At 49.7% G+C, this 27,861-nt stretch overlaps 1 protein-coding gene across 2 annotated transcripts in view; it reads left to right on the top strand.

The window, feature by feature from the left end:
- Positions 1-27,861, top strand: part of LOC141172452 (espin-like) — a 343,391-nt gene that overhangs the window by 174,634 nt on the left and 140,896 nt on the right. For both annotated transcript variants that reach the window (XM_073656689.1, XM_073656688.1), the window contains exon 6: positions 2,763-2,976. In XM_073656689.1, the coding sequence (XP_073512790.1) occupies positions 2,763-2,976 (214 nt within the window). The remainder of the gene's footprint in view (positions 1-2,762; positions 2,977-27,861) is intronic.

Genomic DNA, 27,861 nt, shown 5'->3' with positions numbered 1-27,861 from the left:
ATATCATGTGGAATTGTGTATATGCGTATTACATTATAGGCTCTACCTGATACAACGTATACATGTGTCATATCCATTATCTATCTATTATCTATCTCTCTATCTATCTATGTATCTATCTATATATCTATCTATTATCCCTCTATCTATCTATCTATTATATATCTATCTATCATATATCTATCTATCTATCTATTATCCCTCTATCTATCTATCTATTATATATCTATCTATCTTTGTTTCTATCTATCTCTCTATCTATCTATGTATCTATTTATTTATCTATCTGTTTCTATCTATCCATCTATCTATATTGATCTATCTATTTCTCTGTTTCTATCTATCTATTATCTATCTATCTATCTCTCTAGTATCTATCTATCTATCTATCTCTCTATTATCTATCTATCTATCATCTATTATCTATCTATTATCAATCAATCATCTATCTATTAATCATGATCTATCTATTTTTCTGTTTCTATCTTTTTTCTATTTATCTATCTATTATCTGTATATCTATCTATTATCTATCTATCTATCTATCTATCTATCTATCTATTTTTCTGTTTCTATCTTTTTTCTATTCATCTATCCCTCTATCTATCTATCTATTTATCTATCTATTTATCTATCTATCTATCTATCTATCTATCTATCTATCTATCTATTATCTATCTATCTATCTATCTATCTATCTATCTATCTATCTATCTATCTATCTATCTATCATCACCTTTCTTCCATTTATCATACTGTGTCAGACTCCAGGCTGTAAATAATATATAAGGCAGGTATGCCTTGCAAAAACACATGTCCGATAATTTCACTAGTCTGGTTTTATCTCTAAGGTGAGCGGACCTCCAGCTTAATGCTGTATGTTTCTGAATAATTTAGGGTAAGTGCGCCCTGAGCACAGCAATGCTCTATTCATTATTCACCTATGTGACTGATGAGGATGGGGGTGGTCTTCCTTTACCTGGACCTCCTGGTTCCTTGCATTGTAGCAGAGGTGCAGGCTTTATGCTTAGGGCGGTCATCCAGAACGATCAGAATCAGGCTCAGATAGGTGTTTTTAATGATATTTCAAATCTTTACATCCTATCATAGGCAATCAGTACATAGTGATCGTAAACTTTGGTGTCCCCATGTGTATGCAGTTTATGTTCATTATTTGCTAGTCGTTTGATGGTTAATAATTGGATTTCAGCTTTTTTTATACTAGACGTATGTAGGTCAGTGAACCGAGCAAAGTAAATTAGAAGTTTTAGGGAAATTAGGTTAATTGCTATATTTTACGTTTTACTTTTGTATTATTTTATTTCCATTTATGTTCTTTTTTTCCAACAATCCCCTTAAGGAGCGTTAATTTACAGCTATTAATGTGGTTTAACACTTAAACGTGTATGCCTCTTGCCTAAATATCAGCAGGTGATGTTACAAGTCATCAGAGGGGGTATTCTGTGAGTCTGAGCTCCGTCAGTGTTGTCATAGGAGCATTAGGTTTTATCACAGCTTGGAACCAGTTTTTTATTTTACTAGCTCGGTTATGGAAATGAAAGAAAATGCAGGATGAGTTGCTGAGAAACTTTCTGTTCCTGTGATAACACTGACGGAGCATACGATAAATGGTGTCGTCATGGTCATAGAGAGAGAAAAATTCTTATCACAGGTCATTTTTAGTGTCAGCGAAGCAACAAAAAATGATCACTGCTTCCGAGCCTTGTGCTGTAAATCTGTGTGATGTATAACTCTAGCAAAGGGCACTGACGTATGCTGCAGTAAAGGCACAAAGTGGCAAACGTCACCCATTGGCTGCAAAATAACATGTACCCTGTGGTCAGGGGCATACATAGGAATCCTGGAGCCCCAAAGCAAAGGTCCAAATTGGGCACCCCCCCATAGTCCTATAAGTACATATCACGGATAGCCCAGAAAGTTGGCGTCACGTTGACAGATCAGCGGCTTCTCTTCCACTTTGTTCATGGGGTGTGACTGCCGACATCATGCTGATTGACAGCCGGCTCCCTGCTGCCAAACTGCGGGGAGTCGGCTGACAATCAGCATGACATCGGCAGTCACACCCCATCGACAGAGCAGCCCGGAAGAAGAAGAGCTGCTCTGCTGACGTGAGTGGCTTGTGACCCTTTTGAGCCAGTACCAGATAATACAAGCAGGTAGTTAGTAACTACTTGTTTGTTATTTTTCATTATGAGCCAAAAAAACTAATATTGTCCTGGTCTGGATAAACCCTTTACTTGATGTAGGCCCTGAATCACTATAAACTCAAAAATCCAAAAGAATATTTAAAAATGGGTTTTCTAAACAAATTCTCCTTAATGTCTTTATTGTGGTATTGAAATTCCGACCCACGGATGTTTTGTTGATACTATTCAGACTTATCCTAGGCAGGATATAATCCAATATATAACATACAGTACTTCAATAAACCAGCACATCCAATAACAGAATGAAGTATATCTGTCTTACTATAAAAAATATAACAACTTTATTTCAAAATAGAATAAGAAGATTAAAAAATGTAAACATACAGGAGAAATAGTGGGAGGATTATTTTCTGCTCCAAATCTGTAAGTCAAAAATTACTCAACATGTGCATGACACTTTAGGTTTCTCATTCACTTTGCTGGCATCAGGTTTTGCTACAGGTTTTGTTAGCATGGCAAAAACTCACCAAATCTGCAATGTGTGGACACAGCCTTATGACCCTATTCTGACTTCTTTTTCTATACATTTTGTAGAGCGTGGAACATCGTGTGTTATCGAGGGATCCATCGGCGGACATGGAGCTGAAGCAGCCCGACTCAGGGATGTCCTCTCCAAATACCACAATGTCCACTCAACCGGCTCACTTTGACATTGGTTCACCTTCAAGTACTCTGTCTAACTACGACTCGTGTAATTCCAGCCAATCAAGTGTGGGAGATAAGAAATTAAACCAGCACACAGGTCCAAGTAAGTGGCGTCCCTCTGTTGCCTCTACCAATCTAGAGGTTGTCCCCAATGATACAGGCCATTCTCGAGCAGTCACCTGATCTTTTTCCTGACTGGTAAAGTGACCATAAAATACCATTATTTCTTACCTTATGGAGCCATCAGCTGGACTGGTTGATCACTATCCTTAAACATCTTTTTTTTTCTGTCTTTCTTTGTCTTTTTTTTTCTTGAGCCCAGACCCAAACAGTCTCACTTTTCCATTCTTTTGCACATATTTTTAGTAGGGGTGAGAAGACTGAAGAGGACTATCATGCTGTGCATATAGACAATCGATTATGTGTAAATTCTGTTAAAAATGGCAGGACGGACTATTTAGGAACTTTTGTCTGGTAACATCTTTAGATCCAGAAGTAAAAGTTTTGTCCTGAGCAGATCTACAGTAGATATCTCAAGTTACATCCTGGTCATAGACATGATACTGAACTGTTGGTCCTACAGTTAATTGTCCCACATCTAGCTCCACTCACTCCACCATAAATGTGTATATTTAGCACCAGACTAATTGGAAATAATGATGCCAGCTACACCAGGCCATTGTCTGATAAGACATTGCTGTGTTTAATATTGGGTAGGTAATTGTTAATAATAATGACATGTTAAAGGAAACCTGTCATCTGTTTTATGCTGCCCGAACCACCGGCAGCGTGAATCTGAGTCTGGCTGCACGATTGGAGCCAGGCATGTTTTACTTTGATAAGTCTGGTGCTGCCCCTGGGAGGCTTATCCCTGCCCTGCTCCAGTTGATTGACAAGTCTCTTCCATGTGTGTACAGAGCCAGAGACCTGTCAATCACTTAGGACGGGACCGAGCAGTGGCGATGCCGGACTAGTGAGGTTCTCTTCCTCTAGTCCTCAGTTTCTCAAACTATGTTTTCTCTGAAGCAGTGTAATGTTTCAGAGTTATTCTGGCTATATACATGAGATGGCTGTCAGCCAAAAGATCCTTTGGCCGACAGCCATCTCAGCTGATTCCCCCGGACACAGGAGCGCTCATTCGTCCGAGAGCTCCTGTGTTCTCTATGAAAAAGCCACTGACTGACACTTCGGCCTGTGGCTTATCTCAGAAAGAACAATGAGATTGGCTGTCCGCAATCAGGAATGCATAGACGACATCTTTTCTGACCATCAGTTGGCCGGTGCTCCCATACACATTAGACCTTCAGTCAAACTTGTCGATATTGGCGGGTTCGGCTCACATAAGTCTAATATGTATGGCCAGCTTAAAACTTACCTGACTGCAATCGTGCATCCAGGCGCTGATCCATGCTGCCAGTGTTTTTGGCAGCAAGAATCTAATGACAGGTACCCTATAAGGTGACCTCAAAGAAGGGGTCCTCAAACTACGGCCCGCGGGCCACATGCGGCCCGCGGAGGATTTTTATCCGGCCCGCCGGGCTGTGGGCGGAGGAGAGCTGTGTCAGCGCCCGCTCCCTCCCGCTTGCTCAGGGCCCCGGCAGCCGGATACTTACCTCTCCCCGTTCCTCTGCAGATCCGCTGTCTTCCTGCTGTGCGCTACCTGTGACGTCTCAGGTCAGAGGGTGCGGTGATGTCTTTCCACCGCGCCCTCCCCTGAGCCTTCACAGGCAGCGCAGAGCTGGAAGACACCGGCGACGCTGGAGTCCGGACCCGAGCAGCGGCAGCAGGTGAGAAGTGAGGTATTTCTTTTTTTTTTTTAATGTATGGAGGCATGGGGCATAATATTAGGGGTGACATCCTGCATGGGGCATAATATGGGGGGGAGACATCCTGCATGGGGCATAATATGGGGGAGTGACATGCTGCATGGGGCATTATATGGGGGAGAGACATGCTGCATGGGGCATTATAAAGAGAGGGGGGTGATATCTTGTATGGTGCATTATAACGACAGGGGAGTGATATCCTGCATGGGGCATTATATGGGGGGGTAACATCCTGGATGGGGCATTATAACGACAGGGGAGTGATATCCTGCATGGGGCATTATATGAGGGGGGTGACATCCTAAATGGGGCATTATATGGGGGGTGACATGCTGCATGGGGCATTATATGGGGGGGTGACATCCAGCATGGGGCATTATATGGGTGGGTGACATCCTGAATGGGGCATTGTAAAGACAGGGGAGTGATATCTTGCATGGGGCATTATATGGTGGGAGAAAGGGACATCCTGCATGGGGCATTATATGGGGAGTGACATCCTGCATGGGGCATTATAAGGGGGGAACAGCCTGCATAGGGCATTATAAGGGGGGAACAGCCTGCATAGGGCATTATAAGGGGGAAACAGCCTGCCTATTGAGGACCTATGCTGCCTATTGGGGACATTTACCTACCCATTGAGGACCTATGCTGCCTATTGGGGACATTTACCTGCCTATTGGGTACATTTACCTGCCTATTGGGGACCTATGCTGCCTATTGGGGACATTTACCTGCCCATTGAGGACCTATGCTGCCTATTGGGGACATTTACCTGCCTATTGGGGACCTATGCTGCCTATTGGGGACATTTACCTGCCTATTGAGGACCTATGCTGCCTAATGAGGACATTTACCTGCCTATTGGGTACAGTTACCTGCCTATTGGAGACCTATGCTGCCTATTGGGGACATTTACCTGCCTACTGGGGACATTTACCTGCCTATTGGGGATATTTACCTGCCTATTGGGGACCTATGCTGCCTATTGAAATCCCGGTTGATTTAACTTTACTTGTTCTTCATTTTAAATATTGTATTTGTTCCTGTATTGTTTTTTTACTTCAAAATAAGATATGTGCAGTGTGCATAGGAATTTGTTCATAGGTTTTTTAAAAAAATTATATTCCGGCCCTCCAATGGTCTGAGGGACAGTGAACAGGCCCCCTGTTTAAAAAGTTTGAGGACCCCTGCCTTAAAGGACTATACAGAAACTCTTATTCATATCTGATTTAAAAAAAAAATCAAATAAAAACAATAGTAAGAAATGTATTGCATGTCACTGGATGTAACACACAGAAAACACAAGGCAGGAACAGTCAGTGAACGGTTTAGTTTTGTTCAGATGCAGCAGAAATTTACAGTAGTTACAATACTATGCTATCAAACAATGCAAATCAACAATGAACCATATAAAGTTACAAAATGGAAGTACTTCAGTATATTATGCTAATGGTCACCTTACGAGGGTGGCACGCCTGTTCATGGGAGCTACCATGTTAGTTGTTCCTGAAGTTCTGGCCCTAGCGGGGGTCAGCGGGTTTTCCTGCTAGACCACAAGTCTTTTGGACAAAGTCTATTAAAGCGCATTGAGCCTCCCACGCACCAACCGGCCCCCTGTCCACTTGTTGTCCTAACCCAGGCCAACCCCGGTACCGTATGTTATAACTGGAAGTGACGGCCATGCTCACTTGTAACCGCAGGTGTGCTTCTCTGGTCGTCGTCTTCTCGCAGGTCTTCAGTGCTTGTGTGACGCCTCTACTCTCGAAAGAGCCCTTTTAGTTTTTGAGTTTACCCTGGGTGATGGGGGACTCGGTGTCGGGTCCTGTGATGAAGAGATGGGATGTAACCGTGGCCCGGACCCGACCCGTGCTCAGGGGCGTCACATGAAAAGGAAGATGTTGTGCGCTCGTCCGGGTTGAGTGGCTTATTTTAACGACTACGCCACCTGTGGTGCCTGGTGAAGGGTCACCAGCGCCGCTGCAGTCCGCCGAGGCCTGGTGTCATGGCGGCCTAAGTTCTCACTGCTCCCCACAGGCGGAGCAAGGCCTCAGGGCAGAGGGACAGGATAGATGAGAGGTAATAGTAGAGGGAGACGGGCGCCGCATCCCGCGGTGTAGCGCAGAATAAGCATTCCGGAAGCCATAGGGGTGAACTTCCAAGGCTTTACTCACTTTAGAGATGGCAGTAGGAAGGCGACTCCCTGCTCCTCGCGGAGTCCTGCGGTCACCAGGGACGGGGGTCCGACAACCTCCGAGTAAGTCCAGCATTCAGTCGCGACCTTACACCAGAGTGTTCCTGAACTACAGACCGAAACCTTTCCTGTCCGTGTGTATACAAATAGGCCGGGTCTCCCTCTGAGCTCCTCTCAGAACAAGGGTACGGGTGGCTCAGCTCCGTCCGGTACCCGCTGGGATCCTCAGGGCTTTCCCGTCCAGGACGTAGAGTAGCAAGGTCGGGTGTCGGGGGCCGGTACCCCTCTTGCAGCCGGAGTCCCTCTGAATATATCAGGTTAGCGAGGACAGGTGGCGTACACCGCTCCGTCTGCATCCTGCCTGGGATCCATTTGCTGTGGAGCCACACTCTTAAGCTCCGGGCCTTCTTGATCCTGGTCCTTGGCCGGGTTGAGACATTCCTTGTCTGCAACCTACCTCTCGTCCCAAGGCCAGGGTACGAGGGCTGTGTCCCTTGCCGGTGCAGGCCCACACAGGATCTGCGCTCCCGGAGGGAGGTCACATTAGCACACAGTACATGACAACACAGAGCAACCAAGACCGACTAGCCAGGTTGCGCCAAAAGAACCACCAGAAGAACAACGACCGAAAAAGAGGACCAAGATCAAAGATGGCTTATTATTAAATATCAAATCTAAAGTGTAACTAACTTGTAAGTCCTCCACCCTCACCCACTAACTGGTTCCTACCACTTTGTGTTCCCCAGTCTCCCTGTAACCAGGGGAGCAGCACCTAGTGCATACTAGCTCCCTCTGGTGGAGAAGTGTGGTGTTGGATGCAAAAGGTTAGGTCACGGCTATAACACTGGCCTTACCTCAGAGGAGGAATACTACACTCCATTAGAGAAGTGCAGCATCCCTGTGGCGGTCGAACCCTCAGGGGCGCCACACTTGACCATTGGTGAACGTCTCCTAGGTCTGGGGTAGAAAGGACTGGGTCCCAACTCCCGACGAGTGTCATCTGGCCTTTGGGACTTGACCGGTGTAGGGTGCAGATTCTGATCTTGACCGGCACAGTCTGAACTCTGGGTCTTGACCGACGTAGTTTGGGACTCTGGATCTTGACTGGCATAGTCAGGTATCTGGGTCTCACCGGGTGCTGTCTGGACCTTGTCTGGCGACGACCGACACCTTGGTGGCGTAGGCTTTCCACTGCGGCCTGTCACGCTGGAGTCAGCGATATCTCTCGTCCGTGTCTGCTCCGCTCTCCTCCTTTGTGCCAAATCTCTCTGCGGTTTGGCGTGCATGGCTTTTATATCCAGGAACTTTGGCATGTGAGGCACCTGACCAGGTCCAGCACAAGAAGTCGCTCCCCCTGCAATTGGTTCCGCCTTGTTTCGCCCCTCCAGCAGATGGCAGTCTTTACTTTTCCTCTTTATTTTCACGTCACGCAAGGACTCTTCAGGGGTACCAACACTTCCTCTTACAAGTCTTTTGGACAAAGTCTATTAAAGCGCATTGAGCCTCCCACGCACCAACCGGCCCCCTCCCCACTTGTTGTCCTAACCCAGGCCAACCCTGGTACCGTATGTTATAATTGGAAGTGACGGCCATGCTCACTTGTACTGTCTCTCTGTAACCGCAGGCGTGCTTCTCTGGTCGTCGTCTTCTCGCAGGTCTTCAGTGCTTGACCATTGGTGGACATCTCCTAGGCCTGGGGTAGAAAGGACTGGGTCCCAACTCCCGATGGGTGTCGTCTGGCCTTTGGAACTTGACCGGCGTAGAGTACAGGTTCTGATCTTGACCAGCACAGTCTGAACGCTGGGTCTTGACCGACGTAGTTTGGGACTCTGGATCTTGACTGGCATAGTCAGGTATCTGGGTCTCACCGGGTGCCGTCTGGACCTTGTCTGGCTACGACCGACACCTTGGTGGCGTAGGCTTTCCACTGCGACCTGTCACGCTGGACTCAGTGCTGTCTTTCGTCGTTGTCTGCTCCGCTCTCCTCCCCTGTGCCAAATCTTTGGCATGTTAGGCACCTGACCCGATCCAGCACAAGAAGTCGCTCCCCCTGCAATTGGTTCGGCCTGGTTTCGACCCTCCAGCAGATGGCAGTCTTTACTTTTCCTCTTTATTGTCACGTCCCGCAAGGACTCTTCAGGGGTACCAACACTTCCTCTTACATTCCTCCCCCTTTTAGCTTGCCAGTCCTCGAGTGAGTAAAATCCTTGCGGATTATCCCTCACGGGTAACCCAAGTTCAGCCAAAAGGTGAGAGCATTCTCGGGTTTTCTGCTGGATCTGCGTCTTGACAAATTCGTCTTGGGCGTACCGGATGGGGGGAATACCGGTGTTGGCATGCTCAGTCCTTCGATGATCTTACTGAAGAGGCAATCCTGGAGTACTTGGAGACCCAGTCACTAGGAATTGTAAGTCGACTCCTGATTTGTTCTCTGTTCCACTTGAGAGTGAACTCACCGGCATTGTAAGCCATCCTTCCTCCTCTTGAAGGACTCCCCTTTGAGGGATCTCAGCCACTTCCGTTGGAGAATTAGTCTTGGTGAGCTCTTCTGCTTCAGAGGAACAGGGCTGCAGCATATTTCGGTGCAACACTCGGGGTAATGCTCCCTCATTGTCTTCAGGCTTGACCTCATAGACTGAATTATCTGGGTGAATCTTCCTCAATACTTGGTAGGATACTGCTTCCCAGTGGTGATCCAGCTTACTCTTGGGTCGCTTGGCCCGCACTAGCACATGGTCCCTTGGCTGGAGCTGTTTGCCCTACATTGGGGGTTGACCTGATTGTTCTACCTCCTTTAACTTCTGCTCAACTATAACCTCTTGTCTGGAGTCGGTGTCGGTGTCATCGAATCCACATACTTGGGCTACTGCATGGACAGTGATCTTCTGAGTTCAGCTCAAGTTCAGTAATCTCTCATCCGCTTCCACCAAAAGGCAGCATATAGGTTGTGTAACTGGTAGTCGCATGGACACGATTATTATAGACCCACACCAATTTAGACACTAACTCGGGCCACTGCATCTTCTTTTCCTCTTCCAAGTTCCACAACATTTGTAGCAAGGTCCGGTTGAAGCACTCACAGACCCTGTTACCTTGTGGGTGAGACGGCGTAGTCCGAGACTTATCCTCCACCACTGTTCCAGTGTGCGCAGCTTCACTTTCTCCAGGTGGGCCAGGGGATTGTTATCCGTTCGCACATGTATTTCTGACCCCGACAAATATTGTGCAAATTTTTCTGTCATAGCCCACACTAGTGCTAACAACTCCAGTTTAAACAAACTATAGTTATCTGGATTCTTTTCGGTGTCTCTTAGTGACCGACTGGCATACTCGATCACTCTCTATCTTCCTTCTTGCTCCTGGGCCAGTACCGCCCCCAATCCGTAAAGGCTTACGTCAGTGTACAGCACAAAGGGCTGAGAAAAGTCAATGTAAGCCAAGATAGGAGCATTCGTCAGCGCCATCTTCAATGCCTGAAGCACTTCCTCTTGCCGTGGACCCCACTGGATTGGCTGATGCTTGGCTCCCCCTGCTGTTCCTCTCAACAACTCATTAACCTGTGCCGCAATCTTGGTGAAGTCAATGAGGAACCTGCGGTAGTATCCAGCTAGTCCCAGGAATGTTCTCAGTTCTCTCAGGTTGGTAGGAGTGGGCCACTTCTGTATTGCAACTACCTTCTCCGTGGTGTGGTATACTCCCACACTAGACACGTGTGTGCCTGGTATTCAATTTTCTGCTTAAACAAGTGACACTTGTTTGACTTTTCACCCATGTCTCCGTAGCCGCTCCAGCACTTGAGCCAGGGGTATTAAGTGGTCTTCGAACGTTGAGGAGTAAATGATATCATCTAAATATTTCAGGGTTGCCTCCAAATTCAGATCCCCCAAGCATCTTTCCACCAAACGTTGGCAGGTTCCCAATGCATTTGTCAGCCTGAAAGGCATTCGGTTAAACTCAAACAGGCCCATAGGGAGGACAAAGGCCGTGTTCGGACGATGTTCTACAGCCACCAGGACTTGCCAATAGCCAATGGCTAGATCAGGGGAGGAGAAGTATTTGGCCTTTCCCAAAGCGGACAGGGATTCCTCGATCCTGGGTAAGGGATAGGAATCCCACACAGTGCACGCGTTCAGCCTTCGGTATTTCACGCAGAACCTTAACGTACCATCTTTTTTTCCAACTAACACAATGGGGGCCGGCCACAGACTCTGGCTTTCACGGATTTCGCCATTGCACAGCATATGCGCCAGCAGTTCTTTCACTTCTTGGTACATCTGAGGTGGGATCTGCCAATACCGCTCTCGAATGCGAGCAGCGGATCCTGTAGGGATCTCATGCTGGATAGGCTGGTACACCCAAAGTCATCTTCGTGTTGTGCAAACACTCCTCGATACCGCTGCAGTAACTGTTCAACTTGACCAACTTGTCTTGAGGAGAATAATGTGAGATTAGCCTCTATCTGTTCTAAGAGGGGACATTTGGCTAGTGGTTCATTCCTTTCCTTTGACTATCAAGTGACACCGGCAAGGTTCACAGGTCTTCTCCTACAGGCGTTAATTCAATAGCATCAGCTCTGGTGAGATCTTAGCGCATTACCCAAACTTGGGCTGCCTCTTGTCAGGGCACCATCTGCAAGCTTGTTCCCCTCAAGTTTATACAATGCATGGGTACACCCTCTGTCATACAATGGCCAAGGTGCAGGCAACCAATAGTCCAGAGATCGCTTCTTCTCCCTCTATCAGTTCAATTTAGACATCCACACCCTCTAAGGATACATGAGCCAGTACCTGCATAGTGAATACGGTCTGACCCGCTGGCAGTGTCACCGTGGCTTCTGAGGGTATTAACACTTTGCTGAAGTGCTGGGAAACAGCAGGCAACTTCTGGATTTGGCTGACTCGCACGAGCTGTTGGAACACCTTGTTGCTGGCAGGATCATGGGTGGCTGGAATCCAGTTGTTTCTATCCAGGCCATCGGCCAAGAACTGTCCCACTTCTTTTAACAGATTCATGCCCAGGGTTACGATGGGCCCGCCTCCTCTGGATCCCTTTACCAGCACTATCCATCCATACTACTCCAGCCACTGGGATAGGCAGTTGGCCGCCACCAGCCAGATAGTGTATTCCTTTCTGGAGCAGGTAACTTCAGGAGAGTGAATCTGAAAACACTCTTCAGGCATAGTGGTCACCAGGGGCCCCGTGTCCATCAAGCATCGAATGCGCTGACTATTGAATTCAGCCCAAGTAACAGGTCTCTCGGAGACAATATCTTCAGAGTCTTCCTCTCTTTTTTCTGAGACTCGGAACCCCACGGTATGCTCCACGACCGTGGGGCATGTTAGTTTAACGGACGGCACATTCTCCTCCTTTCCCGGTTTGGACAGTCTCTCGATATATGTCCCCTTCCATTCTGGCCTGCATTCCGCTGATGGACTGCTGACACGATGTGGCAGGGTTCGTTGGAAACGACTTTCCCACTCCGGCTTCCTTTCACTTTGGATTGTGAGGGCAGGTGGGAGGACGCAAGTGGAGGTACCCTTGATACTGCACAGTTCACCTTGGATGTCCTGTATATTCTGACGTAGCTCCGGGGCCCAGTCGTGCTCTGGGTGTGTTGGCCCAGGGGTGGCCACTTCATGACTCCGTACCGAGCCCTTTAGGACAGGAGCTACTCTTTCTAAGACCTTAGCTTTGGCTCCAACTTCGTGAAAGCCCCGATCTGGATTTACGCGCAGACGCTTCTTTAAGGCCTGTCTCAGGTAGGGGTCCCTCAGTCCAGCAACTACTTGCTCCCGCAGCACTTTATCCAATGGACCCAGCTCACTGTGTTCATCTTGGGTCTTCTTGGTAATAAAGGCCGTCACTTCCTGCAATGCATTAAAATACTGAGCTACAGTCTCACTTTCCCTTTGGACCCACTGAAACCAAGGCTGCCACTAGGAATTTCTGGGCCCCATACTGACAAAATTTTTGGGCCCCCTTGAGACTCCACCCATGCTCCACGACAGCTCCACCTCCACCCCAGCTCCACCTCCACCCCTCAAACATTCCACAGTCCCACCACCTACTTTTGGAAAAACTCCACTTCTGCGCCACGTTCTCAACCAAATCACACATGAACAGTTCCCTTCGAACACCAGATCACACACCTAGCCAGCAGCTTTTGTTTTGGCCAGAAGATTTTTTGAGCCGCCACCACAACAAGGTAGACTCTTCTGGCCGGGCCTATTCTACTCTAACCTATTAAAGAGCACCTGTCAGCATGATTGTACTCTGTAAACTACATACACTGTCAGGTGGGCGACATTAAACTGGTTAATATGATACCTTGGTTGATGAAATCCTTCTTGTGGTTCCTGTGTAATTTTTACTTTCAGTTTGGAGATAATGATATGCTCGTGCCTCGGGGCGGCCTGTGCGGGGCGCTCTATCTGGTGCTCTGCTTATATATTCATCTGTATGCTCTAATGACAGCTCACTGTGCCTTCACTGACCTGATTCCTATTTTACATAATGCATCTAGTAGTGCAGGACTAGGTAAAATAGGACGCAGGTCAGTGAAGGCACAGTGACCTGTCATAAGAGCGTGCAGATGAATATGTAAGCAGAGCACCAGATAGAGCGCCCCCCCAAGGGGATTACACAAGAACCACAGGACGGATTTCATCAACCCAGGTATCATATTAATCAGTGTAATGTTACCCACCTGACAGTGCATGTAGTTTACTGAGCACAATCCTGCTGACAGGTGCCCTTTAAACATTTCTTAAAATATCCAATACTCTTTTTTACTGTTGTGAAATACTGACCAAATACTGAACGTGTGAACGTATAGGTGATTACTTGTTTTCACAGAAGAACCTCTTAAGTGTATAATTGCTACTGTCTAATAGTCACAGGACTGGGGGGGGGGGTTAAATATCCAAGTAATAATCTCTATTTGAAATAAAGAATCTTCTCCTTATTGATATCAGAGAGAACAAGTGACCTCCATACACAACACAATCCACTATACGAAGACCGATAATACCACAAACAAGGGACAAATACCGCCACATTGTGACCGGACCACATAGTGACCAAATAATATCACATACAAGAGACAAATACTATCACACCATGACCAGATCAAGTCTATGAGAGTGTGACGCCCGGGTGGAGGAGAGAGATGGATGGGTTGAAATACGTCCGTGTTGGTTGGACTAGGGGACGCTTCTCCTTCCCCACTCGCTAGCCTACCCTGAGAGTTGGGGGTACTCGGAAGCCGGGCCACTGTGCAAGGTGGATGTAGTCGCGGCCTAGGTCCAGTCCGTGCCCAGGGTTGTCACAATAAAAAGTTAAGGGCTAGGAGGGACGGTGGTAATCGAGTGGATTAAATGACTACGCCACCTGTGGTGTCTGGTGATGGCCACCAGCGCTGCGGCAGTCCTCTGAGGCAGGATGTAGTGGCAGCTTTGGATGGTGCTACTCCCCACAGGCGAAGCAGGGCCTCAGGGCAGAGAAGGCAGGAGGACGGGAACAGTAGTGAGAGATGTGGTGCGGTGTGGTGTGGTGCCGCGTTGCAATAAGAAACCGGAGGCCATAGGGGTAGTCTTCCAGGTTTTACTCACGGTAGGGCATGCCGCTGCAAGGCTTCTCCCTGCTCCTCACGGCGCTCTGCGGCCACCAGGACCGGGGGTCCGACAACCTCCAGGTAGTTCAGGTACTTGGATCAGGACCCCGCACCAGAGTGTTCCTAAACTTTCCACTAGTTCCTCTCTTGTCCGTATGTGGTGCGTGTACTAAGGCCGGGTCTCCCTCTGGACTATGCACAGAACAAGGGTACGGGTGGCGACTCCACTCCGTCCGTTACCCGGTGGGATCCTCTGAGCCTCCGGGCTTCTCTGACTAAGACTTGAAGTGAAAGAGTCAGATATCAGGGGCCGGTACCCCTTTTGCAGCAGGAGTCCCTCTGGCTAGGCCAGAATAGTGAGGACAGGTGGCGTATGCCGCTCCGTCTGCATCCTCCTGGAATCCTTTTGCCTGTGGAGCTTGTCTCCTCTACTCCCCTCCAGGCCTTCTTAGGTAGGTACCTTGACCGGGTAGAGACAGCCGTTAACTCTTGCCCGTTCCTCGACTCAAGGCCAGAGCACGAGGACCGTGTCCCCATCAACTGCAGGTTCACACAGAAAGCCACGTTCAGTGATGAAGATCACAATCAAAGACCATAAGCCCAAGATGGCCGTTTATTAAATATGAATTATTAAGTGTAACCTAAATGGGCGTCCTCCACCCTCACCCACTACTAGGTTCCCCCTAACTTTGGTTCCCCCATCTCCTCTTATCCCGGCTGGGGCAGCACCCTGGTGCATATAAGCCCCCCTCAGGTGGGAGAGGTGTAGTGTTGGATGCAGAGGTGGGGTCCTGACAGCTGCACCATCCTTACCTCGACGGAGAGATACCACACCCCTTAAAGAGATGCAGTACCCCTGTGGCGACCGAACCCTCAGGGGCACCACAATAGCATTGTTCAGGCTTTCAAACTTGCATTGAGAGATTGTGATGTAGATTTTGACTTTCAGCCAGTCAGAAGCTGCGCTCACAACATGGCGCCGCAAGACCGGAGCGGTGCTGAAAATTGATGAAGACTCCGGAAGGTAAGTATGACTTAGGTTTAAAGGGACCCTGTCAGTACAGGATGACTGTTCAAACAAAGTCCTGCCACTCGGGGCTTCACGGCTTAGCCAATCAGTTAAATTCACCTACCCACCTGTTTGTTTTCCCTCTATCTCCACCCCTCCTTCTGGCCGAGAGTCTGCATTTCACATCATTGAAGCCAAGAGACCGCCGTTCCTGGCTCTGATACTGGTGAATCCTCACAGCGCACAGTGCGTATGATGCGAGGATTCACAAGTCTGCAGTCAGTGACACAGAGAGACTGCAGGCTTGTGGATTTAGACCGGACAACCCCTTTAAGGCTCATTCAGCCGTCCGTGAATATCGGTCTGTGCTTGGACCGCAGTGCATGGACTGGCCGCGGGTCTCCTGACCTCAACTCAGCAGCCTCACAGCATGTATGAGGATGGGGGTCAGGAGATCGGCGCCCAGTCCATGCACTGCAGTGCGAGCGCAGATCAATTTCTCCCTTCCAATAATTACACTGTCATAAAATAAAACTGTTCCCAATCATATATACACACTTATATCAATCAATCATTCCCTCCCCTCCCCCCTTCCAAGTGGGGAAGGAATGATTGTATCATACAATCACGTACTAAGATGATGGACAAATTAATACAAGGACTTATGTTAGCTACTCGCATAGCCAGTGTCACCACCGCACCCACCGCCCAGTCAAGAAGAACCTAATGGCCGCCTCCGCCTGCCCACCACTTCCGCCTGCCCTCCGCCTCCGCCTGTCCACCGCCTCCGCCTGCGATCATCGAATTAATAAATGTTAACAGTGCATATTATTGCATATATATTCACCGATTATACACTACTAAAAATATCTTTATTAGTATTGATTAAAAACCTATAAATTCCAGACTACAAATACACCTCAAAGCATTATAACTCAAAAAGCGATAATATAAAAAAAAATTAAAAAAAAATCAAGTAGTCAAGACTAAGGGGTAGGGATCACCCTATTTGTCAACTACTCTTGTTCCTCCTACCTGTCCGCAGAGGTTGGCACCCTCTTGAAATGCAATTGGCGACCCCGCTCCTCGTCAACTAGCCCTGGTCGTCCTCACCACCACCTCCTCAGCCTCACCCTGCTGGACGCAGCCTCCCCTCAGCACCAGCCTCACCTTGCTAGCACCACCAGCCTCCCCTCACTACCAGGCTTCCCTCACCACCAGTCCTCCCTCACCACCACCAGCCTCCCCTCAGCACCGCAAGGCTCCCCTCAACATCACAAGACCCCCCTCAGCACCAGGTTCCCCCTCAGCACCAGCAGCAGCCTCCCCTCACCACCACCAGGCCCACCTCAGCACGAGACTCCCCTCACCACCAAGCCCCCCTTACCACAAGGCCCCCCCCACTTCAGCATCACCAAGCCCACCTCAGCATCACCAGGCCCCCATGCAGCACCACAAGGTCCCCTCAGCACCACCAGGGCCCCCCCAGCACCACCAGAGCCCCCTCAGCACCACCAGGGCCCCCTCATCATCTCCAGGCCCCCCTTCAGCACCACCAGCCCCCCCCTCAGCACCAAAAAGGCCCCCTCAGCACCATCAGGCCACCCTCAGCACCACCAGGCCCCCCTCAGCACCACCAGGGCCCCCTCAGCATCTCCAGGCCCCCCTTCAGCACCACCAGCCCCCCCTCAGCACCAAAAAGGCCCCCTCAGCACCATCAGGCCCCCCTCAGCATCACCAGGCCCCCCTTTAGCACCACCAGGGCCCCCTCAGCACCCCCCGGGCCCCCCTTCAGCACCACCAGGCCCCCCCTCAGCACCAACAAGGCCCCCTCAGCACCATCAGGCCCCCCTCAGCATCACCAGGCCCCCCTCAGCATCACCAGGCCCCCCTCAGCATCACCAGGTCTCCCTCAGCATCACCAGGACCACCTCAGCATCACCAGGCCCCCCTCAGCATCACCAGGGCCCCCTCAGCACCACCTTTCTTTGGAAGTGCATTGAGCTTGAGTGTGAACGAGCTGAGTTTGACCGGAGCGTAAGTGCAAACGGCAGTAAGTGTGTGACTTGTTTTTCAATGACTTTGGATTCAGGGAGTTTGGAAGGGAGGAATTTGGACTGAATTGCTGTCTGTATTTTATTAATTCTTTACATTTCTTTTTACATAACATTTTTGTCTAGTGAAATCCCCATTAGGAAATGAGCTCCATTATTGACAATGCTATCCAGTGTACATCTTGCCACATGTATGCAATCCTTGAACAGCCGGTCGTGGGTGCATACTGCTGTGCGAGATGTGTGCACGTTGTGCGTTTGGAAGCCCAGGTACTGAATCTAAATGAGCAGCTGGCAACACTGAGATCCATTGACAATATGGAAAGGAGTCTCTTGCTCACTGAGCAGCTGCTCACTGGGGTTGATGTGGGGGAGAGTGGTAGTAAGGAGCTGCAGGACAGTGAGGCATCTAGCTGGGTGACAGTTAGAAGGGGGGGTAGAGGGAAGAGTGCCTAGGAGGCTAGTCCTGATCTGGAACACCCCAATAAGTTTACAAAGTTGGCAGATGTGGGGGGTGTCGGTACAGGGGTAGCACTGCTGCAGCAAGGCATGTCCTCTGAAAGCCGGAGGAATGTCAGCTCCAGTAAGGGGGGAAATAGGAGAGCAGGCAGGCCAGGCAGGTGCTGGTAGTGGGGGACTCAATTTTTAGGGGAACAGAAAGGGCAATCTGTCACAAAGACAGGGATCGTCGAACAGTGTGCTGCCTACCTGGCCCTCAAGTCCGGCACATCGCTGATCGGGTTGACAGATTACTGGGAGGGGCTGGTGAGGACCCAGCGGTCATGGTGCACATTGGCACAAATGACAAAGTTAGCGGTAGGTGGAAGGTCCTTAAAGATGATTTCAGGGAATTAGGCTGCAAGTTTAAAGCAAAGACCTCCAAGGTGGTATTCTCTAAAATACTGCCTGTACCACGTGCCAGGCCAGAGAGGCAATAGGAGATTAGGGAGATAAATAAGTGGCTCAGGAATTGGTGTAGGAAGGAGGAGTTTGGGTTCATGGACAACTGGGCCGACTTCTCAGTTGGCTACAGGTTCTATGCTAGGGACGGGCTGCACCTCAATGGGGAGGGTGCAGCTGTGCTGGGGGAGAAAATGGCTAGAAGGTTGGAGGAGTGTTTAAACTAGGGATTGGGGGGAGGGTATTCATTTTATAGGTGGGGAAGATAGTGCAGATCGTGATCTGGGCTCAAATAAAGAAATTGGTGGTGGGGTTAGAACAGTCAATATAGTAAGAAGGAATAGAGGTACAGAGAGATACATAAAATGCATGTACACTAATGCCAGAAGCCTCACCAACAAAATGGAGGAAGTAGAATTAATTTTGTTGGAAAATAATTAAGACATGGTGGGGATATCTGAGACGTGGCTGGACGAGAACAATGACTGGGCAGTTAATTTACTTGGCTATAGTCTGTTCAGAAATGACCGTACAAACAAGAGATGGGGGGTGTGTGTTTATATGTAAAATCATCCTTAAAACCCATCTTGTGTGAGAATATATGTGAATCTAATGAAAATGTAGAGTCCCTGTGGGTGGAGATAAGGGGAGGGGGAAAAAATAATAAATTACCGATAGCGGTTTGTTCTAAGTCTCCAAAAATAATGGAAGCAGCGGAGAATATCCTCATAAAGCAAATAGATGAAGCAGCGACTCAAGGAGAAGTCATTATTATGAGGGACTTCAACTACCCTGAAATACATTGGGGAACATAAACCTGTAGTTCCAGCAAAGGTAATAGGTTTTTGATAACTATGAGAGACAATGTAGCGCCGGCGTCCCTGCCCTCTGCTAGGCAGGGACGCTGTTCCCCTCACCCCTCTGCTCCGAGCCCGGCGTCCTCCTCCCGCTCTGCTGGCAGCGCGCGCTCTTTCCCGGCCACTGTGCTTAGGGCGCGCGCGCTCCCTCCCTCTTAAAGGGGCCGCGCGCGCCGTCCTAAGGAGTCCCCGGCCAATGGCCGGAGGACTTCACCATATATAAGGCACCTCCTCCAAAATGGAGGTGCCCGAGCAATGTTGTTGCACTGTTCACTACTCTGCTTCAGCCCTCAGGTCCCGTTGCCAGTTACCTGTCAGTTACCTGCCAGAATCCTGCCAGTTTGCTGTCTGTTTCCTGCCTGACATTCCTCCTACCTGCTTGCTAGCCTGAGGTCCGACGGTCTGCCTTCCTACTCCTGTCAGTCTGTCTATGGACCAGCTTGCCCGCTCACCTGGGAGAGCACATCTGCTACCTGCCTGCTAGCCTACCTGGAGGCTCCGCCGTCACGTGCTGTGACCACCTGCCATTCCAGAGACTCCTGCCCGCTCACCTGGGAGCGCTCATCTGCTGCCTGTCTGTTGGCCTACCTGGAGGCTCCGCCGTCACATGCTGTGACCACCCGTTTATCCAGAGACTCTCGCTTGCTCACCTGGGAGCACACATCTACCATCTGCCTGCTAGCCTACCTGGAGGCTCAGCCATCACAGGTCGTACCTACCCTTTACCCAGAGACTGCCCCGGTCACTTGCCGTGACCTCCTGCCCGTTCATCCAGAGACTGCCCCGGTCACTTGCCGTGACCTCCTGCCCGTTCATCCAGAGACTACCCCGGTCACTTGCCGTGACCTCCTGCCCGTTCATCCAGAGACTGCCCCGGTCACTTGCCGTGACCTCCAGCCCGTTCACTCAGAGACTGTCCCGGACACCTGCTGTGACTGCCTGCCCGTCTTCACTGGTCGCCACCCGCTCCCTTACAAGGACCGCCCCCTTGTATAGTAGCTCAGAGGTTCCGCCTCCCAGACCCGTTACAGTTTGCTCGGGCCATGGAACCCGGTGGCACACAAGCTCCCTCACTCTCGGACCTGTGTCATGAACTGTCCCGTCAGATGTCCCAACAGGAGTCCATCCTGGGTCACCTGCGGAATGTCAATTCTCGCCTGGACACTCTGACTGCTCCACCAGCAACCACCGCCAGTGCCATGACTCGCAATCCGGCAGCTCCGCTGCCCACCAATACTATGGTATCCTACCCCGGACCCAGGCTTTCTGCACCTCCTCGCTTCGGAGGCGACTCCGCTCACACTCGGGGCTTTATAAATCAGTGCACCCTGCACTTTGAACTCCTGTCCCACCAGTTTAACTCCGACCGGGCCAAAATTGCCTTCATCATGTCCCATCTCACCGGGGAGGCCCTGGCCTGGCTAAATCCTCTATGGGAGAGAGGAGACCCCCTGGTGTCCGACTTGTCTGCCTTTCTCACGGCTTTCCGGAAAGTCTTCGACGAACCCGGACGGAAGACCTCATCCGCATCATTTCTGCTACGCCTCCGTCAGGGAAGTCTCACCATGGGCCAATAGGCCATACTGTTCCGTACCCTTGCCTCGGAGCTGGCCTGGGATAACGACGCTCTGGTATCTGTCTTCTGGGAGGGTCTGTCCGGCCGTATTAAAGATGAACTCGCCGGTCGAGACATTCCTACCACTCTCGATGACCTAATAACTCTTGCCACCCGGATTGACCTACGGATCCAGGAGTGTGCCAAAGAAGTCACCCGTGAGAGGAGGTTTCCACGTCTAGCTCCTACTTTTCAGAAACCCGTCACTCCCTCCGTTTCTCCCCAGGTACACTCTCCTGAGCCTATGCAGGTCGACCAGACCAAGATGGTCAAAACCCGTCAGGACTTACGCCGTGCCGAGGGGAGCTGCTTCTACTGTGGCAGTAAGGAGCACCGGATCCGTACCTGCCCGGAGAGGTCGGAAAACGCCTGTGTCTAGGTTCGCTCAGAGAGGTCGACCTAGACAAGAATAAATCCTCTCCATCTCTGCTGCTGTCAGTCTCAATTTTCTGCGGGGAGAATCGTTATTTCGAACTAGCCCAACTTGACTCTGGAGCGGCCGGGAATCTTATTTCACAGGCCCTGGTAGAAAAATACCGCATTCCCACCAAACCTCTGGCTATACCTTTATCTGTCGCTGCTGTGGATGGGGGTCTCTTACCACGTCCCATCCAACTCATCACCGAATCCATAACTCTGCAGGTGGGAATGCTGCATTCTGAGAGCATCTCTTTTCATGTTCTGCCTGGACTCTCTCACGCCCTCTTACTAGGTCTACCTTGGCTCCAGAAACATGCACCCGTGCTTGACTGGCAGACCGGAGAGGTCCTTCGCTGGGGACAGGACTGTCATAAGACTTGTTTGGTTCCTGTTCATCCCGCCCGTCCTTCTCCTACCCCAACTAATCTACCTGGACTTCCGATTCCCTATTGGTCATTTGCTGATGTCTTTAATAAAAAGGAGGCAGAGACATTACCCCCTCATAGACCATACGACTGTCCTATCGACCTGTTACCCGGTACTACGCCTCCCCGTGGGCGTATTTACCCATTGTCCGCTGCTGAGACCCGGTCGATGTCCGAATATATTGAGGAGAATTTGGCCAGGGGATTCATCCGGAAATCTACCTCCCCGGCGGGAGCAGGCTTCTTTTTCGTAAAAAAGAAGGACGGCTCTCTCCGTCCCTGTATAGACTATAGAGGCCTTAACCAGATCACGGTGAAGAATAAGTACCCCCTTCCGCTCATTCCAGAATTATTTGATCGTCTGAGGGGGGCTAGAATCTTCACCAAACTGGACCTCCGTGGGGCGTACAACCTGGTCCGTATCCGTCAAGGGGATGAATAGAAGACTGCATTCAACACCCGGGACGGCCACTATGAATATCTGGTAATGCCCTTTGGTCTCTGTAACGCTCCTGCCGTCTTTCAAGAGTTGGTCAATGACATCTTCCGGGACCTTCTCTACTCCTGTGTAGTGGTGTACCTGGACGACATCTTGGTCTTCTCTCCGGATCTCCAGACTCACCGGAGGGACGTTCGTCAGGTCCTGCTCAGGCTCAGGCAGAATCACCTCTTCGCTAAATATGAGAAGTGCCTCTTTGAGCAGACCTCGCTTCCGTTTTTGGGCTACATTATTTCTCAGACCGGCCTACGAATGGATCCAGAGAAACTGTCTGCCATCGAGAAATGGCCCCGACCGGAGGGGTTGAAGGCCATTCAGCGGTTCCTGGGCTTCGCCAACTACTACCGCCTCTTCATACCGCACTTCTCTTCCCGGACTGCCCCAATTTCCACGCTCACCCGTAAGGGCACTAATCCCAGAGAGTGGCCGCCTGAAGCAGAGGAGGCCTTTCTTTCCTTAAAACAGGCCTTCTCTTCCGCCCCGGTGCTGCATCGCCCAGATGGCAACAAGCAGTTCTTCCTGGAGGTTGACGCCTCCTCCTCTGGAACCGGAGCGGTACTTACCCAAAAATCATCTTCCGGGAGAATGGTAACTTGTGGCTTCTTCTCCAAACTCTTCTCCTCTTCTGAGCGCAACTATTCCATAGGAGATCGAGAGTTATTGGCCATCAAGCTGGCATTGGAGGAGTGGCGTTACCTGCTCGAAGGGGCTCTTCACCCGGTAATAATTTACACTGACCACAAGAACTTGGCTTACCTCCAGCATGCCCAGAGACTTAAGCCGCGCCAAGCTCGGTGGTCCTTGTTTTTTGCTCGCTTTGATTTTATTCTTCATTTTCGCCCGGCTGACAAAAACATCAAGGCGGACGCCTTGTCCCGATCCTTTCTGGTGTCTGATCTCGAGGAAGAACCGAAACACATCATCGATCCCGCCAGAGTAATGCAGATGGCTCCCGTGAGTCTAAATCGTCTCCCTCCCGGTAAGACGTTCGTATCAGTACCTGATCGGGAGAAGATCCTACACTGGGGTCACTCGTCTAAACTAGCTGGCCACGCCGGTCAGAAAAAGACCCTCCAGCTTATTACCCGACACTACTGGTGGCCTACCCTGCACAAGGACGTAATAGACTTTGTTTCTGCCTGTGTGTCCTGCGCCCGCAACAAGGTTCTGAGACATCTGCCAGCCGGTCGCCTCCTTCCGCTTCCAGTACCTGCTGCCCCCTGGCAGCATATAGCAATGGACTTTATAACTGATCTCCCCGTCTCTGCCGGTTGTACGGTCATTTGGGTGGTCGCTGACCGCTTTTCCAAGATGGCTCATTTCGTTCCCCTGCCAGGCCTCCCGTCTGCACCGGAGCTGGCTAAAGACTTTATCCGCCACATCTTCTGTCTTCATGGACTGCCCCTCCACATAGTGTCGGATCGTGGGGTACAGTTCACCTCACGCTTCTGGAGAGCCACTTGTAAACTGCTAGACGTCACCCTGGACTTCTCCTCCGCTTACCACCCACAGTCTAATGGTCAAGTGGAGCGGATCAATCAGAACCTGACCAGTTACCTCCAGCACTTCGTTAATGCCCACCATTCAGATTGGGTGGATCTCCTGCCATGGGCCGAATTTTCTTACAACAATCACGAGAGCGAATCTTCCTCCAAATCCCCGTTTTTTGTAGTCTTCGGTCAGCATCCTCGGATCCCATTTCCCGTCTCCACTTCGGTGGACAATCCGGCTGTGGAATCTCTTGTTAACAAATTTTCCTCCATATGGGAGAGTACCCGGTCCGCACTCCTTCTGTCATCCGAGCGTATGAAAAGACATGCTGACAAAAAACGTCTGGATCCTCCTCAATTCCGTCCAGGGGATAAGGTCTGGCTCTCGTCCAAATATGTCCGGCTCAAGATTCCTTCCTATAAGTTAGGGCCTCGGTTCATCGGTCCTCTGGAGGTCATCAGTCAGATCAACCCGGTGGCCTATAAATTGAAACTCCCGGCCAACTTGCGGATCCCTAACTCCTTCCATGTATCTCTCCTCAAACCTGTGGTACTTAACTCTTTTTCCAAGTCTACAGGTACGCCTCCTGCTCCGGTTTCCGCTGAAAACGAATTTGAGGTAGAGAACATTCTGGCCACCAAAAGGGTAAGAGGGAAGACCTTTTTTCTAGTAGATTGGAAGGGGTTTGGTCCTGAAGAGAGAACGTGGGAGCCCCGGGAGAACATCCATGCCCCTCTCATCCTAGCTAAATTTCTCTCTGACCTAAAAAAGGGGGGGCCTAAAGGGGGGGGTACTGTAGCGCCGGCGTCCCTGCCCTCTGCTAGGCAGGGACGCTGTTCCCCTCACCCCTCTGCTCCGAGCCCGGCGTCCTCCTCCCGCTCTGCTGGCAGCGCGCGCTCTTTCCCGGCCACTGTGCTTAGGGCGCGAGTGGCGCTCCCTCCCTCTTAAAGGGGCCGCGCGCGCCGTCCTAAGGAGTCCCCGGCCAATGGCCGGAGGACTTCACCATATATAAGGCACCTCCTCCAAAATGGAGGTGCCCGAGCAATGTTGTTGCACTGTTCACTACTCTGCTTCAGCCCTCAGGTCCCGTTGCCAGTTACCTGTCAGTTACCTGCCAGAATCCTGCCAGTTTGCTGTCTGTTTCCTGCCTGACATTCCTCCTACCTGCTTGCTAGCCTGAGGTCCGACGGTCTGCCTTCCTACTCCTGTCAGTCTGTCTATGGACCAGCTTGCCCGCTCACCTGGGAGCGCACATCTGCTACCTGCCTGCTAGCCTACCTGGAGGCTCCGCCGTCACGTGCTGTGACCACCTGCCATTCCAGAGACTCCTGCCCGCTCACCTGGGAGCGCTCATCTGCTGCCTGTCAGTTGGCCTACCTGGAGGCTCCGCCGTCACGTGCTGTGACCACCTGCTATTCCAGAGACTCCTGCCCGCTCACTTGGGAGCGCTCATCTGCTGCCTGTCTGTTGGCCTACCTGGAGGCTCCGCCGTCACGTGCTGTGACCACCTGCCATTCCAGAGACTCCTGCCCGCTCACCTGGGAGCGCTCATCTGCTGCCTGTCTGTTGGCCTACCTGGAGGCTCCGCCGTCACATGCTGTGACCACCCGTTTATCCAGAGACTCTCGCTTGCTCACCTGGGAGCACACATCTACCATCTGCCTGCTAGCCTACCTGGAGGCTCAGCCATCACAGGTCGTACCTACCCTTTACCCAGAGACTGCCCCGGTCACTTGCCGTGACCTCCTGCCCGTTCATCCAGAGACTGCCCCGGTCACTTGCCGTGACCTCCTGCCCGTTCATCCAGAGACTACCCCGGTCACTTGCCGTGACCTCCTGCCCGTTCATCCAGAGACTGCCCCGGTCACTTGCCGTGACCTCCAGCCCGTTCACTCAGAGACTGTCCCGGTCACCTGCTGTGACTGCCTGCCCGTCTTCCCTGGTCGCCACCCGCTCCCTTACAAGGACCGCCCCCTTGTATAGTAGCTCAGAGGTTCCGCCTCCCAGACCCGTTACAGACAATTACCTTTCACAACTGGTTCAGGACCCAAGAAGAAGGGGGGCACTGCTAGACCTAATAGTAACCAACAGGCCAGACCGCATATCAAATATACAAGTTGGGGGTGACTTGGGTAATAGTGATCACAAAATAATAAGTTTTCATGTATCCATTAATAAGATGTGTAGTAGAGGGGTTACAAGGACACTAAACTTCAGGAAGGCAAATTTCCAATGGTTGAGAGATGATCTTAGTGCTATAAACTGGGACGATATCCTGAGACATTAAACTACACAAAGCAAATGGGAGACATTTATTAGCATCCTGAATAGGACCTGTGCACAATATATACCCTATGGGAACAAAAACATGCTAGAAATAGGAGGAAACCACTATGGCTAAATAGAGCTGTAAGGGGCGCAATAAGTGACAAAAAGAAAGCATTTAGAGAACTAAAGCAAGTAGGTAGTGATGAGGCATTAAATAAATACAGAAAATTAAGTAAATTCTGTAAAAACCAAATCAAGGCAGCAAAGATTGAGACAGAGAGACTCCTTGCCAGAGAAAGTAAAAATAATCCCAAAATATTCTTTAACTACATAAATAGTAAAAAAACTAAAAAATGATAGTGTTGGCCCCCTTAAGAATAGTCTGGGTGAAATGGTGGATGAGGATGAGGAAAAAGCCAGTATGCTAAATGATTTTTTTTCAACAGTATTTACATAAGAAAATCGCATGACAAAAACATGATTAGTGATGACAAAAATTCTCCATTAAATGTCACTTGCTTAACCCAGCAGGAAGTACGGCGGCATCTAAAAATCACTAAAGTTGACAAATCCCCGGGCCCGGATGGGATACACCCGCGAGTACTTCAGGAATTAAGTAACGTCATAGATAGACCATTATTTTTAATCTTTAAAGATTCCATAATAACAGGGTCTGTACCACAGGACTGGCGTATAGCAAATGTGGTGCCAATATTCAAAAAGGGGACAAAAACCGAACTTGGAAATTATAGGCCGGTAAGCTTAACCTCTACTGTGGGTAAAATCCTGGAGGGTTTCCTAAGAGATGCTATACTAGAGTATCTGAAGAAGAATAACCTCATGACCCAATATCAACATGGGTTTAGAGGGACCGTTCCTGTCAAACTAACCTGATCAGCTTTTATGAGGAGGCAAGTTCTGGACTGGACCAAGGAAATGCAGTGGATGTTGTGTATATGGACTTTTCAAAAGCTTTTGATACGGTTCCACACAAAAGGTTGATACATAAAATGAGAACAATGGGGATAGGGGAAAATATATGTAAGTGGGTTAAGAAGTGGCTCAGTGATAGGAAACAAAGGGTGGTTATTAATGGAACACACTCAGACTGGGTCTCAGTTAACAGTGGGGTACCACAGGGGTCAGTATTGGGCCCCCTTCTTTTTAACATATTTATTAATGACCTTGTAGGGGGAATACAGAGTAATATTTCAATATTTGCAGATGACACTAAACTCTGCAGGGTAATCAATACAGAGGAGGACAATTTTATATTACAGGAGGATCTATGTAAACTAGAAGCTTGGGCTGATAAATGGCAAATGAGCTTTAATGGGGATAAATGTAAGGTAATGCACTTGGGCAGAGGAAATAAAATGTATAATTATATGCTTAATTGTAAAACACTGGGCAAAACTGTAACTGAAAAAGACCTGGGTGTATTGGTGGACAACAAGCTCACGTTTAGTGGCCAGTGTCAGGCAGCTGCTGCAAAGGCAAATAAAATAATGGGATGCATTAAAAGAGGCATAGATGCTCATGAGGAGAACATAATTTTACCTCTATACAAGTCACTAGTGCGACCACACTTACAATACTGTGTACAGTTCTGGTCTCCGGTGTATAAGAAATACATAGCTGAACTAGAGCGGGTGCAGAGAAGAGCGACCAAGGTTATTAGAGGACTGGGGGGTCTGCAATACCAAGACAGGTTATTACACTTGGGGTTATTTACTTTGGAAAAACGAAGGCTTAGGGTTGATCTTATTACTATGTACAAGTATATGAGGGGACAGTACAAAGACCTTTCTACTGATC

The sequence above is a fragment of the Phyllobates terribilis genome, unplaced genomic scaffold, assembly GCF_046119375.1.
Source record: "Phyllobates terribilis strain yellow unplaced genomic scaffold, ASM4611937v1 Scaffold_12__6_contigs__length_324123572, whole genome shotgun sequence".
NCBI classification, from domain to species: domain Eukaryota; kingdom Metazoa; phylum Chordata; class Amphibia; order Anura; family Dendrobatidae; genus Phyllobates; species Phyllobates terribilis.
The sequence above is the reverse complement of the archived record's forward strand: the minus strand, read 5'-3'. Positions and strand labels throughout refer to the sequence as shown.